General features: G+C 44.7%; 6 protein-coding genes across 6 annotated transcripts; 3 read left to right on the top strand and 3 right to left on the bottom strand.

The window, feature by feature from the left end:
* Window positions 1-536: 536 nt before the first annotated feature.
* On the top strand, window positions 537-2,705 carry EYB26_002455 (uncharacterized protein; the record flags this gene model as incomplete). The annotated part of the gene is made up of 6 exons (XM_054261760.1): window positions 537-708; window positions 770-861; window positions 922-996; window positions 1,050-1,291; window positions 1,366-2,463; window positions 2,513-2,705. The coding sequence occupies 6 exons, from the start codon at window positions 537-539 to the stop codon at window positions 2,703-2,705; spliced, it is 1,872 nt and encodes a 623-aa protein (XP_054117735.1).
* Window positions 2,706-2,902: 197 nt separating this feature from the next.
* EYB26_002454 (uncharacterized protein) lies at window positions 2,903-4,207 on the bottom strand (the record flags this gene model as incomplete). Its single annotated transcript, XM_054261759.1, has 1 exon — window positions 2,903-4,207. The coding sequence occupies one exon, from the start codon at window positions 4,205-4,207 to the stop codon at window positions 2,903-2,905; it is 1,305 nt and encodes a 434-aa protein (XP_054117734.1).
* Window positions 4,208-5,361: 1,154 nt separating this feature from the next.
* On the top strand, window positions 5,362-6,015 carry EYB26_002453 (uncharacterized protein; the record flags this gene model as incomplete). The annotated part of the gene is made up of 1 exon (XM_054261758.1): window positions 5,362-6,015. One exon carries the CDS (start codon window positions 5,362-5,364, stop codon window positions 6,013-6,015), a length of 654 nt encoding a protein of 217 aa, XP_054117733.1.
* An 879-nt stretch (window positions 6,016-6,894) lies between these two features.
* On the top strand, window positions 6,895-7,969 carry EYB26_002452 (uncharacterized protein; the record flags this gene model as incomplete). Its single annotated transcript, XM_054261757.1, has 2 exons — window positions 6,895-7,007; window positions 7,123-7,969. 2 exons carry the CDS (start codon window positions 6,895-6,897, stop codon window positions 7,967-7,969), a joined length of 960 nt encoding a protein of 319 aa, XP_054117732.1.
* Window positions 7,970-8,872: 903 nt separating this feature from the next.
* Window positions 8,873-9,905, bottom strand: EYB26_002451 (uncharacterized protein; the record flags this gene model as incomplete). Its single annotated transcript, XM_054261756.1, has 3 exons — window positions 8,873-9,046; window positions 9,110-9,463; window positions 9,534-9,905. 3 exons carry the CDS (start codon window positions 9,903-9,905, stop codon window positions 8,873-8,875), a joined length of 900 nt encoding a protein of 299 aa, XP_054117731.1.
* Window positions 9,906-12,489: 2,584 nt separating this feature from the next.
* On the bottom strand, window positions 12,490-13,113 carry EYB26_002450 (uncharacterized protein; the record flags this gene model as incomplete). The annotated part of the gene is made up of 1 exon (XM_054261755.1): window positions 12,490-13,113. The coding sequence occupies one exon, from the start codon at window positions 13,111-13,113 to the stop codon at window positions 12,490-12,492; it is 624 nt and encodes a 207-aa protein (XP_054117730.1).
* Window positions 13,114-13,689: the final 576 nt, after the last annotated feature.

The following is a 13,689-nucleotide window of genomic DNA, read 5'->3' as shown; positions in this document are numbered from 1 at the left end:
TCTATCTTCTACAACTGTATTGAAAGGCAGAGAATTTTTTTTAAAAACATGATGTTGCAGCCCCAGGTGAGATGCAAACGATATTCTCCGAACAACTAGTCTCATCAAAAATCATAGTGGTATGGTTGGCCAGGAGTGCGCTGGCTACGCTGATGCTTCGTCGACGGATATGCCCAACATTACAAGTCAAGCAATTTGACTGTAACCGAATTATACCGGTGGCCCTCAAGGGCCTCACGATTAAGTTAAAAAAAATTAAAAAAATTGAAAGGATCTGCGCATTCTAAAATTCAGCTCGACCTGTGGACAGCCAATATCTAGCGGGTGTAACTATTTGAGCCAGCAGTCATTTCTTTTTCTAGAATCAGTATCTCCGAGTTGGTGCTCTATACATGTTCTTCACGTCCAAGCCATAGGTATATAAAGGCTTTAGGTACTCAAAGAAATTGCATCTTATTTCCATTCTGATCAACGTTTGAATTCGAACTATTAGACTGCAGTAAAGAGCGTATCACGCAACAACCACATCAGTGATCATGGCTATCCCTTTGCACCGTTTCCTGCATACTCTCTTAGCCATGTTGCCATTGATCATGGCTTTACGACAGGTCCGGCATGACAGCAACTTTAAGCCCGACTACGTTCTGAGAATCACTGCCGAAAATATCACCACTGCATGTAGGACAAGGCTTTCTGCTGTGGTTAATAGTATGTCGATCAAGCTAATGTCTAACAAACATGGGAACGACTTAGTGTTAACGTATCTAAGGAACCTTGCCTGGGCCTACTCTTTATCTGAAAGAAAATCAGACCACATGGATCAGGGTATACAACGATCTACCCTCTGACAATTCAACATTAGTGCGTGGGAGAACGTGTCCATATCTCAAGAATTAATTTAATTGTTTCTGATATTTACAGCATTGGCACGGTTTAAGTCAATCCGTTGCACCGTGGGCAGATGGTACTCCCCAAGCAAGCCAATGGCCTATCAAAGTGAGATTATACAAGTCCTGCCATATATAGAGAAAAACACTAATAATGATAAGGCACAACATTTCTTCGATTATGAACTTCGACCTCAGATCGGTGAAGCCGGTACTTACTTCTATCACTCTCATGTTGGTTTCCAAGCAGTCTCCGCTTCTGGACCACTGATTGTGGAAGAAGCGGAGAGACTCGTTCCGTACGAATATGACGAGGAGCGGATGCTGTTCTTGTCGGAGTTGTTTAACAATACGGATAAGACGATTCAAGAGGGACTTACTGCTCCTCTGACTGGATTCCTGTGGTTAGTACGATCTTTTTGTTGAGGTTATCTCACCTACAATTTTGTTCGGCTGACTTGTACCTCTTTTTGCTTAGGCCTGGAGAATCAGAGTCGATACTTGTTAATGGTAACGGGCTCCCAGCACTTCTCGGAAACGAAACAGATGCCAACATGCCTCCTGACAATGCAGATCTGTCTGGCGGCAACACAACATGTCACCCTGAAATCATCGAAGTCGAAGCAAACAAGACATACCGTTTCCGAGCAATCGGAGGAGTGGCTTTGAGCCCGTTAGTCCTTGCTTTTGAAGACCATGGCAACCTTACTGTTATCGCGGCGGATTCATCGTATACGCAACCGGCTGAAACTGATATCATCCAGATGGCCGCGGGACAGCGATATGACTTTTTACTCCATACGAAGACAGAGGAAGAGCTACAAGCCCTTGCCAAGAACAAGTTTTGGATACAGATCGAAACGAGGTATCGTGAGCAAAACGATACATTTTATGCGGTTCTTTCATATACGCAAAACAACGCCAGCGCTAAGGCATTGTCGCCGCCTGCTCAATCCCCAGTGTCGATTCCGTATGACTTACAAGATTGGTTGGAGTATACTTTGGAGCCATTAACGCCAAATGACTTTCCCAGTTCTGATCAAGTAACTCGCCGAGTAGTCATGACTGCCGCCCGACTAAACGCCGCATCTGGTCAATTTTGGACCATCAATAACCACACGTGGACAGACACCAATCAACACGAAGGAGATACACCATTCAATAGTACTACCCCAACTGATGATACTCCCTACTTAGTGAACGTGTATAAGCAAGGCGAACGAGCCCTACCAAACTATGAAAATTCCATCAAAAATAACGGGTGGGATGCCGAGCTCAACGTGTTCGCAGCTGAAATGGGCGAGGTAGTCGATATTATTCTTGTTAATGAACCAGTCGGTGTTGTTGGGGGATACGATGCCCATCCATTCCATTTCCATGGAGCTCACGTGTGGGATATGGGAAGTGGTCCAGGAGTATATAACGCTACAGTCAATGAAGAAAGACTGAAGAGCTATAATCCCATTGTTCGAGATACGAGCTTGTTGTTTAGATATGGTAGTTCTTATCTTGGAGATGGCCATAATTATACCAGTCAAGGATGGAGAGCTTGGAGGTTGAAAGTGACGGATCCTGGGTAAGTCAAGTTTTCCCTGTTCTTTGGAAGACTTTGCTAACATTCACAGTGTCTGGATGGTGCATTGTCATATTTTACAACACATGATTCTGGGTATGCAGGCTGTCTGGATTATGGGAAATGCAACGGAGATAACACATGGTGCGTTCCCGGAGTTGGTGGCAGGCTATCTTACTTATGGTGGAGATGCATATGGGAATGCGACTTATGCTCCATTTGTGACTCACTACTATGAAGATTGAATTACGCCTTAATTTTACATGGACAAAGTGCTATGCAGAATGTCGGCATGAATGTAAATAATGATATGTGTACGGATAGGCCTTTATCTCCGTCTCCGGCGACTTAAATAATGGGACATACACATGGCATCATGTTTGCATCTCCCTAAATACTTGTGTATTTCTTGAAATACACATTTGATAGCGTTAGAAAGGTCTCACAGAGAACCTTTATACAGTTTACCCCCTTTCCATACATGTGTGACCTTCTCCGGTTCTCCCAGGATCTTGATATCGTCCAAAGGATTACTCGCCACTGCTATCACATCAGCATCATATCCTTCCTTTAACTGACCCGATAAGGGCGCAAAATGCGACCCCAGTGTTTCTGGACATCGAGCCGTACAAGCCTCAATAGCTTGCAAGGGAGACATGCCGGCTTCAACAGCATAAGCGAGTTCCTTTCCATTCTCGCCGGCTGTCCAGTCTGTACCGAGTGCCACTTTGACCCCGGATTTGATGGCCAATGCGTATGCTTTTTTATGCGCATCACTGATCTTGAGTAGCTTCTGATAACTACTTGGTGGGAAGACGTTGGGATTTTTGAGGCCCTCCTCAACAATCAATCTAGTCGAAACGAAAATAGCATTCTTTACCCTCATCAATGAAGCAACCTCCTCATCCAGATAACTTCCATGCTCAATAGTGTGTACACCATTATTCAGAGCATTCATTATACCCTCTTTCCCATGACAGTGTGCTGCAACTATTCTCTTCGTGCGTGCTGCCTCGTCGACAATGGCTTTGATTTCTTCTGGTGAGAATTGGGCATCCTCTGGATCATCCAGCAAGGAACCCACGCCACCAGTTGCGCAAATCTTAATAAGTGTCGCGCCTCTGCGTACCATTAATCTAACAGTCTTGATGCAGTCCGAAACTCCATCGCATACAACAAAAGGGCCAGTGCTCCGTCTGGCAAGAACTTCTTCGATGGGTACGTTATGGATATCTGAATGACCACCGGTTATGCCCAACACGCCGATGCTGGAGTACACGTTCGGACCAACGAGAGTACCCTTTTTTATAGCTGGCCATATCTCTCCTGCTATTCCACCTACCTCGCGTATAGTGGTAACGCCGGCCATTAAGGCCGTCTCAAGCTCCTTCGCAGCGCGTGCACCTTGCAGCGCCGCAGAGCTGAATAAAACTTGTATATTGTCGTCTTCGTTATCCATCCCTTGGAAGTGTGTATGACAGTCCCAGAGACCCGGCATCAAGACTGGGACGTCTTTGAACCCAACGTCTTCATACTTGGTTGGAATAGCGGACTGATCGCCGACCCAGGCGATTTTCGGGCCATCAATCACAACTGCGCCATCTTTTATGGGCTCCCCACGGCCGGGTATCAGAAGTGAAGCCTTCAATCCTTTTAATTTTTTATCAGAGATAATCGAACGTTGTGTCGTCGACGCTGGGCGCTGTGGTAGCCTAGAGCTGGCTTCCTGATCCACACGTACACGCATTTCAATGTTGTAATACCTAGTTTTCGTCTGCAGAATAGTAATAAAAGTTTGTCGGATTGTTGTCGCTCAGATTCTTTCTCTTAATGATTCTGAGGCCTGATTTATGTATGTATTTGTTTATTTCTGCCTTGTAGACAAGTAAGGGAGATAAAAGTTGATAAGGATGAAGTCTCCGCATTTATATTAAAGCTGGCACTGGACCCTCTACGATAATCGGAATTCGGATGGTGGCATTACTCGAAATTACTTAGGTAGAGTAGGCTACTCCAACTCCGAAACCAACTCCGAGTTTTCTATCCTCTGGTTTTATTGCTATCCATACACGAGGATTCACCCAAATGGTCAATTTTGATACTATGTTTCGCTCCATAGATGCTATTTCTCGATCTTGATCTAGACACCAAAGTCTCTCGTGAATGATTCCTCTGGGTTGAGTCGATAGAATCTACCTACCTATGTGGATGAGATATATGTATCTGCAACACGGCGAAGCGGACATGATAATCATTCATCTGTGTATACTTCCTGTCCAAGACGATGTTTCGATCTAGAAAGACACCATACAATTTACGACAAACAGGGTGCCTTGATTGAGAATATTGTAACATAACATGTGTCCTTGCCTAGTTAGCGCATAGACAAACAATCCTTAAGTAAAAGCGGCTTTGATCTGCTAGTTGCATGTGGAATACTCAAGATATATGGAGGTTGGCTTTTAATATATTCTTACACGCAAAGTACCAGTAGAAAATGTCTTAGAATCCCGTTTGTATTCCTTTCTGTAGAAATTACCTCACATAGTCAAGTGTGATTTTTGAGTTGCCATTGTTTTTTTTCCATAGTTAACTTCCATGAAAAGAGTGAAATATATTAGTCTTTGTGTCTTTGCCTTATTGGAATGTCGTTCATCTATGTCAAAATTCTCAGATATGGAGACAATAGAAAATACGTGAAAGAACAACACTCCGAATTTGGAGTATATAAGTCATGTAAGACTCCCTGCTCAAGAATCTCCATCTAGTTATCATCGTTATTATCATCATACCTGAAACCCCTGCCAGTTCCAATAAACCAGCGCATATTTTCTCCTGTTTCCAACGAATCAATTGTCGATGACCAGGTTCCACATCAAGGCAGACCAGGTCAACATCAAAATGCCTTGTCCTGCCAACCCTAAACCGGGCTTCTCCGTGCTCCGCATCCACAGTAGCAAAAGGCCACACAACATCGCGAACCTATCCAGCAAAGCAAAAAAAGAGCTGATTAATTCTATTGCGCAAGACATCGAAGGTTGCATCTGGGCTGTCGGTCATTATGTGAAGCTTGGTGTATTAGACTCCACACACACGCTCGGGTTTGACCAAGTCATCAATGACATCCACAATACTGAACGCTACGAGAACGAGGAGGTCCTACATTGGGCAGTTCGCAGACTGAAGCGATACAAGAAGCGGGCAAGAGCAGAAAGAAAGAGATGCAAAAAACTTGAGACCAAATTGAGAAAAGAAACAGAAAAAGACAGTGAAGAGGATTCCACCGACTCAGAATCGTCGCCTGTGTATTCAAAAATGGCTTCCATGCAAACAACGTTTTCGTCAAGAGACAACGGCAGCCCCGGCGAAGGGTGTTCGACAACAATCAACACGAGAAACGGCATAGGACAAGGAATGAAAGGTAATGTATCGATCCAGTCGGTAGAGTCTGTTGATGAGCCTATGATTTCTCCTCCCCCTGCTCCTCTGTCTCCTCAAAGAAGTATGGAGGTTGAGTTTGAGAAACACGTGCGTTTTGAGACTCCCTCTCAATAAAGGACTGTGCCTTCGATAACCTTTAACTCATGAGGGTATATTTAGAGGCAAGCATTAGCCATATTGGTCGAGGCTTCCTCTTCATAATGTACTTTAGTCAGTTTGGGTAATAAGGAGCTGAAATCAACATAATTACACATGTAATTACACCTGCAATGGCCATGCTAACTGCCGGGTCGCCTAGATGTACGATTTTAATGTACCATTGTGCGTAAAACTGAATTAATTTCTGGATAGACTGCAAGAGATGCTGTACTTCATATTGGGTCGATCTTGAGGTCAGGGCATAATTCCTACCTGTTTCGGACCACATCCATAGTATTGTTTCTTGACCTTATCTAACCAAAAACGGTGAAGTCTACTGCACGGACGCTGTTTGTCTTAAGAGTATCTAGTTTGGGCGGCTCTCACATGCAGATATGTCAAACGACAGTTTTGAGAGCAATATTACCGGTACGCAAGGTAAAAATAGTGACAACATCAACCAGCACAACGCACAAAATGGAGCGACTACCGCGATTTACCTCGGCAAGTCCTCCGTCGGATGACGATAAGGAAGTTGAGATAAGAAAAAAAAATCATCGGTGTGGAGCTCCTTATCAATTTCTGCGGTTCTCGTTGGTAATTTCGAGTTCTCGTTCCACTCGATGGCGATAGGAACAAACTGCGGGCCCGTGGGTGTTCCGATATTGTTGCAGCACCCGAATCAACACTTCGTGAACCTCATCCTTCCTCTTTCCAAATTGTCATTACTCTGTATATCCTACAACAGCGAAACGGTGAATTTTGAAACGATAGACACAAGTGCGAAAAAGACAGAAGCCATTTCTTTCAATCACAAAAATTCTTTCGTTGTTCTCGGCCGAAAGGTACACAAAAATGGTCAGTCAACCTGACGACTACGCAGCGGTGCGTAAAGACATCGCCGCCCAGCTTGAGAAGCCCGGCTATGACGACGGTAGTGCAGGTCCCGTGTTTCTTCGTTTGGCATGGTAAGTCCTATCTTTTCTTGCGCGTGGCTATCGATTCTCAGGTCCCATGATGCGGGTTTTTGTGCACCTCTGAGACGTGTAGTGGACTCTGTTAACGAGCATGTATGGAATTCAGGCATTCAGCCGGCACGTATGATGCAGAGACAGACACGGGCGGATCAAATGGAGCGGGTATGCGATACGAAGCGGAGGGCGGTGACCCAGCGAATGCAGGACTTCAGATTGCGCGTGCGTTTCTCGAGCCGGTGAAAGAGCGCAATCCGTGGATTACGTATGCGGATCTTTGGACATTGGCCGGTGTCGTTGCTCTGAAAGAGATGGGTGGTCCAGATGTGAAATGGTTGCCTGGAAGAACGGATTATGTTGACGACAGCAAGCTGCCTCCACGCGGTCGCTTGCCCGATGCAGCCCAGGGATCTGACCATTTGCGACACATCTTCTATCGTATGGGTTTTAACGATCAGGAAATCGTCGCACTAGCGGGTGCACACAACTTAGGACGCGGACATATGGATCGAAGCGGTTTTGAAGGTCCTTGGGTGAACAATCCGACGCGATTCTCGAACCAATTTTTCAGGTTGCTTTTGAATCTTGATTGGAAGCCGCGGACTCTCTCGAACGGTGTGAAACAGTTCAGCTATAGTGACCCTGACGCATCCGAAGACGAAAAGGAAGAGCCGTTGATGATGCTGCCCACTGATATGGCGTTGATTTCCGACACAGGGTTTTTGCCATGGGTCAAGAAGTACGCGGAAGATAAAGATATGTTCTTCCAACACTTCGCCGACGTATTTGCGAAATTGCTGGAGCTTGGAATCAAGCGTGACGCAAAAGGAAACGTGATGAACACGGACAATGTACTCGGTGGTTACATCTCCGCTCCCAAGAAGAGTGCAGCACCTACAGGACCGCTCAAATCAGAGGAACAGAGGCAGCAAATTGTTACGAAGGCACGATTGTAGGGTGTTCGCAATATATTCTGATGAGGTTTTCGCACATACAACGTTGGAAGGGATTTGTCATTCGAGGTATAGAGTAATAGAGAAGGACTAGATGTAGACAATAGATCGAATAGAGCGTTTTGGAAGTATCCTCACCAGATCATAATGAAAATCGAGAGCAGAGTGTGAATAAAGAAGTAAAATGACGGGATGAGAAGAGGAAGAAGAGAAGAGAAACGGTGGGGATAAAACGGGGGAAGGAAGGCGGAGGCGGCAATAAGAACGCGGGGAAAGCACCTCCGTTCGGGGCAGGTTCATCATTTATCAGGTGACCCCAAAAGCCCTAAGCGCCCATCATGACTTCAAATCTTTCTCAATGATTACAGAAGCATAAGACGAAGTACGTAGTCCTTCGACCTCTTGCTGCAACTTGTTCAGAGCGCTCAAAATCTCCTGGTGACCAGCCTCAGCGGCACTATCGGCTAGGGTTCTAATCCATGCTGCGGCCAATAACGCCAAATCTATTTCTTCTCAATTGAAATGATAATCTCAAAGTATGGTCTTGATCTTTCCACAACTCCCATGCCGCAGGGTTTTGGGGGCTTTCCGTAGATGCGACTAGGAGAGGACGGGAAAGAACCCATCCTGCGTTGAAGGCTACTGGTAAACAATTGATGCAAGAAAACCCTAGCCAATATTTCAATTTAATAGTTCGATTTATAGCTCTCAGCTTCAATCCCTTGCCTAGGTAACGTCAGAACTTGTTGCTCACAAGTTGTACTAAGGATTCCCTACGCAGGATTATGCGTTCACAACGTAACTACGTACGGAATATTCGTCTTAATATTGTAAAATACTCTCAGACTCGGCACAAGTTATGAATGGTATGTGTCTCAGATTTAGCTAGTGCAAATTGATTCGACTTTACTTCCAGCGAGACGTGAAGTCTAGAAGATGCTTCTCGAGTTCCTGCGGATGCTTAGAACCCAGGAAATGAACCCCTTCGTTGATTACGACAAGTTTGGCATCAACTGAATTGATAAAACGTGAAATCCCTTCTTGCGCATTTGCAATGCTAAACACAACATCCGAAGTGCCCTATGTGAAGAGTAAGTTAAAGGCCACATATATCGTGGGACATTCTGCGTATAAAAAACTCACATGCAACCAGAGAACTGGACATTTTATGTATGGAAGCCGTTGGTACAATCCATCTCGCGAGACGAGGTTGATTGCAGACATGCAAATCCTCTTTTTACCCTCATCTCCTCGGTACGTGTGTTTGAGGGTCTCCGCCCAAAATGCCCTCGTGGAGGCGTCAGCATCTTTCCCAAGCCCGACGTCCACGACATAATCGCAATACTCTTGCACTGGCTCAAAGTCAGGAGTGGGTGTCAAGTCAGCCCCAAGCTGGACAAGTCCGGCAGTTGCTGCTGGGCAATCCCAGCAGCCTAGTTCACGGCTTTGAGGAGACTCATAATCCATCGATGTGCCCAGCACAATAAGTCCTTGAATCTTTATTTGTATAATAACAAATATTAGTAAGGTTGATTTACTATAAGGCCATGTAGGAGAAGAGATCAACCTTTTCTGGCGCCAATAGTGCCATCTGCGTTACTATCCATCCACCTTGAGATGTGCCTAGTGCAAACACCCGGTCAACACCAAGTGACTCCAAGAGTTGTACGTTGACCATTGCAGAGTCCCAATATGTCCATGTCTCGCTTTTTGTGACTGTTGCTCCATGGCCCAGTGGCTCGATTGCGATAAGATTTAGGGCCTTTGTAATTTCGGGGTTTTCAAATTCATTCTTATAATAGTCGACAGTGGCCGTAAAGGGATTCACCAGCACTACGGTTGGCTTTGTAGGATCAAGACTAGGCGTAGATAACCGATAACCTACTGTGGTTCCTCCAAGGTGAGGTACTTGTAAGGTTTGTCGCACGGTAGTCGCCATTGTATACCGATCTTGAATAGGAATAGTGATATGTGTTTTTGAAAAGTAGTGAAGAGAATAATTAGAAAAACGGGTCGACTCTCTCTCTTATACCTGTTTTCTTACTAGCGAGAATGCAAGCGGGACGGGTATTGTATTGTATTCTGTCTCTATTTAGGAATAAACTCTCTGGCATACTCCGTCGGCCTCCATAACTACATGATACCGGGATAGTGCAAGCACTACTGTGTGCGCTAGTTTAGTGAGGGGATTAATCTTTAACAGATCCTTATAACGAGGACCGGTTGACATCCAATGAGAGCATACGAGTGGATTTATGTGCTGCAATCACCATGTCCTGAATAGCCATAAAATAACCGTGCCAGGAATCTTAAGATATAACATCAGAAAGATGAGGCAGACTTTCTTCATGCCGCACATGTTGGGCCTCGACAAAGCGGGGGAATGCTACAAATACGATATCAGTCCCACTCTAGGCCGTCTCATGTACTAAATTTTGACCCCCGTATATCCACTAAATATTCTTGGTCCAGCCGAGCCCATATCTGAAAGTTGTGATTGGGCGCTTCCTAACTCAAGCCAACCAAAGCTAGTGGGTAGGCTTGGGGTTTGTAGAGAGCATATACCGATACATAGTACACTTTCCTAGTGAAAGCTAACTTGGCATGCAGAAAATCACAGCTTGCGAATACACGAGCGAGAACTAGAAACGTGGGTTTTGAGATCCATGCTAGTAATATCACCCAGTTCAAGCAGAATTACTCAGAGCTTGCAGGTACCGTCAAGCTCTTTGGGCGGCGGGACCCTAAAAATAACATCTTCCAGCCTGTGCATGACTAGCTGTGTATATTAAGAATGGAAAGTAGGTTCTAATATTCGACAACAAATGTCGGGGATGCTCATTTCCTTATCAATCGCCCTGATCACATGCAGGGACAGGCTAGTTGTGAAAACACCGGAGCGAATCGCCCATTGCGAGAATACCTTCCGGGAAGTCCTAATGGATCTCTTCTAATAACATCGCAGAGCAGGAGGCCGCACTGCAGCTAGTAGACCAGCGTAATATTATTGCAATCGACCTGATGGATGAGGGCAATGCACAAGCACTATGGAAGATGAAGCTGGAAATGAAGAGTGAGACAGAGTACGATAGCCAGGATATTATGGAACTTACAGCATTAGAATGCATCCCGCTGACAATTGTCTAAGCTGCAGAGTATATTCCCGACCTGGATCGGGACTACTCAATACAACAGTATGTCGATGAGTTCTGAAAAAGCGATTGCAAGAAGCTTCATATATTAGATAGGCGAGGATGGCAGGTTGTAAGATCGAAAATGTATCAGACCTATCTGGCCTTCCTGAGCCGACCGCACACAAAGGGGCGCAAACCAACCTATTTGCACGTCGTGAGGGCCATGGGTAGATGTTAATGAACATGGTGACGATGATGCCGTGAGTTGATATTTGATCCTGGCACCCTACAACCGTTGCTTTAGAGATCAGCAGAGCTAAACAATAGCGTTGAGTTAACCCTACTATCGTTAAGCTATTAGAAAAATTACGGAGCTAGCACTAACTCAGCAAGAGGTCCTAAAAAGATACATGTAATGTATTAGAATTATCACCTATCTTTATTCCCTTATTTCTATGTAGAATATCTAATCCTTTATATATATAAAATCCTTACAATTTCTATTACTTATCTTGCTCTCCGATGTATTCGACTCTGTGTAGGAATGTTGGTTCTAAGTGCTCCGATTCCGTGGGAAAAGGACTCCGTTTCCTATCCATAGTTGAACTCTGTTTCCTAGTTAAAATGTTAAATACATTAATGCCTTGGCTATCTCGATTAGTACTGGCGCCATTATCTCCAACATGAGCCAGGAAGTGGGACTTCCTGGCTTAATGCATCATTTTGGTCCGGAAGTCTATGTAGAGTATCCAACAAGACACGAGTTGGTAACCGACTGTAGATGAGGGACCAAAATATCCAGTTTGCCCTCGAGCTATGTCCTTATAACATTGGTGTCCTGGTTCTTTTGGCCATTGCGCTTGCAAATCGAGTCGGTTGGCTGGCATTTTGTTGGGACGACGCTGGGGTGGGGTAAATTTGGCTATCTAGATATCTAGCGGATATATGGGGGTCAGATTTGGTGTGTTGTAACCCGTGTTACACCACTTTACTAGGCAGATTACTATGTGTTGGATACCTTAAGCTGTTTTATCTTCAGTCCTAACCTAAAGCCTGCAGCAGATATATCAATTTAAGAAGTATAATAGTCCGGTCGCTAGTAGTGAGAACTATTTAAGATATCACTAAGGAGCCCGTCAATGTCAGACATTCCATTCCATCTCCCATGATCTGCATGTAGGAGGTCATCAAATAGGTTCGGATACTCTAAAGATGCATGTGGAGTAGAGGCATATGGTTGCGTAGTGGCTCGTACTCCTGCAGAGGTATTTCCGGTGTTCTCTGCAGATGTCTGTCGTTGGATATTACTACTTGGAGTTACTGGGATTTGATCGGAATCTCGAGAGGACCGTTCCAAGTTCGTTGCTTGGATATCTTCATGTCGCAAAGTCATGTCACTGAAAGGCCCGCCGGTTGGTTTTTCAATAAACGCTGGATGGTAACATTCGACAATCGAGCAATGCAATCCCGTGCACTGAGAGCTTCAGCCCAGTGTTCTCCAATGCTGCTTAATATATTTTGTGCAATGTTGAATTTGATAATGAGCTGATCGATTGAGAATTTCGAAGCTGTCCTTGGAAATTTCCAGATGCAGTGCAGCATGACCAGAGTGCCTAAAAAGACCGAATGTACTATGAACCGGCTGTACAGCAGATTCCCCTTCTCGTACAAGTCACCAAAACACTGAAGCAGTGCAAATGCATGATCGGAGCATATATCAAATATTTCATCTGCTGGATCTGGAATTGCTGGACTAGGCCGTAATAGTAGTATCATGAGCTCATGATACTTTGCGATACAATATTCTTTCATCCCACTGTCGCCATCTTCTGTATGCTGCAGCGCATCGTAATACCAGCCGTCAAGAGTTCTCATCATGTCTCGTTGCCACGTGAGGATATCCTTGACTGGCGGATATGCGTAAGAGGGAATATCCCGACGAATACTGTGCATAACGTATTTAATCTCGGAATTGAGCTGTGCCAGTCTAAATAGGCGAATCGAGAGTGACATGTGTGAGGGATTTCCGTCAGATGTGGATTGGTTAGCGACGGTGTTAATGATATCACAATCTGAGATATCCAAAGGGAACTGGTATTTATTTATGTATGCATCAGCTCATCAATGCCGATATAAAATGTCTTGATTTGGATTGGCTCACTCTTATCTCTCAGGCTTCATCTCTAATTCCAATCGGCCGACCCATCATCGTGCATAGCGTTCGATCAATTGTGTATACCACCCAAAAGACGCGAGTTCTCATTTCTTGTTTGAACAGTGACATTGGATAATTTGGCGAAGCACGAACGTCACGCTGAAGTCCAAGATCGATCACACTAGCAAGACATTGGTAGTTGAGATTCCAGATATTTATCTTGCATGATGGATTGTATAAAGCGTACGCCATTAGTAGCAATAGGCACTGAAGTGCTGCCATTGACCCATGATAACAGATATGGTCAACATGTTTCATTGCAGATGCGTAGTATCCCTCCATAGGTAATAATTGTTTACATTGGCGAGACAAGTTCAATGAAGCGATTGCCATGACCATATATATCTGAAAATTGCTTATGGGATCGGAATCTT

This window comes from Talaromyces marneffei, chromosome 2 (genome assembly GCF_009556855.1).
Source record: "Talaromyces marneffei chromosome 2, complete sequence".
NCBI classification, from domain to species: Eukaryota; Fungi; Ascomycota; class Eurotiomycetes; order Eurotiales; family Trichocomaceae; genus Talaromyces; species Talaromyces marneffei.
This window is presented reverse-complemented; position numbering and strand designations above follow the sequence as displayed.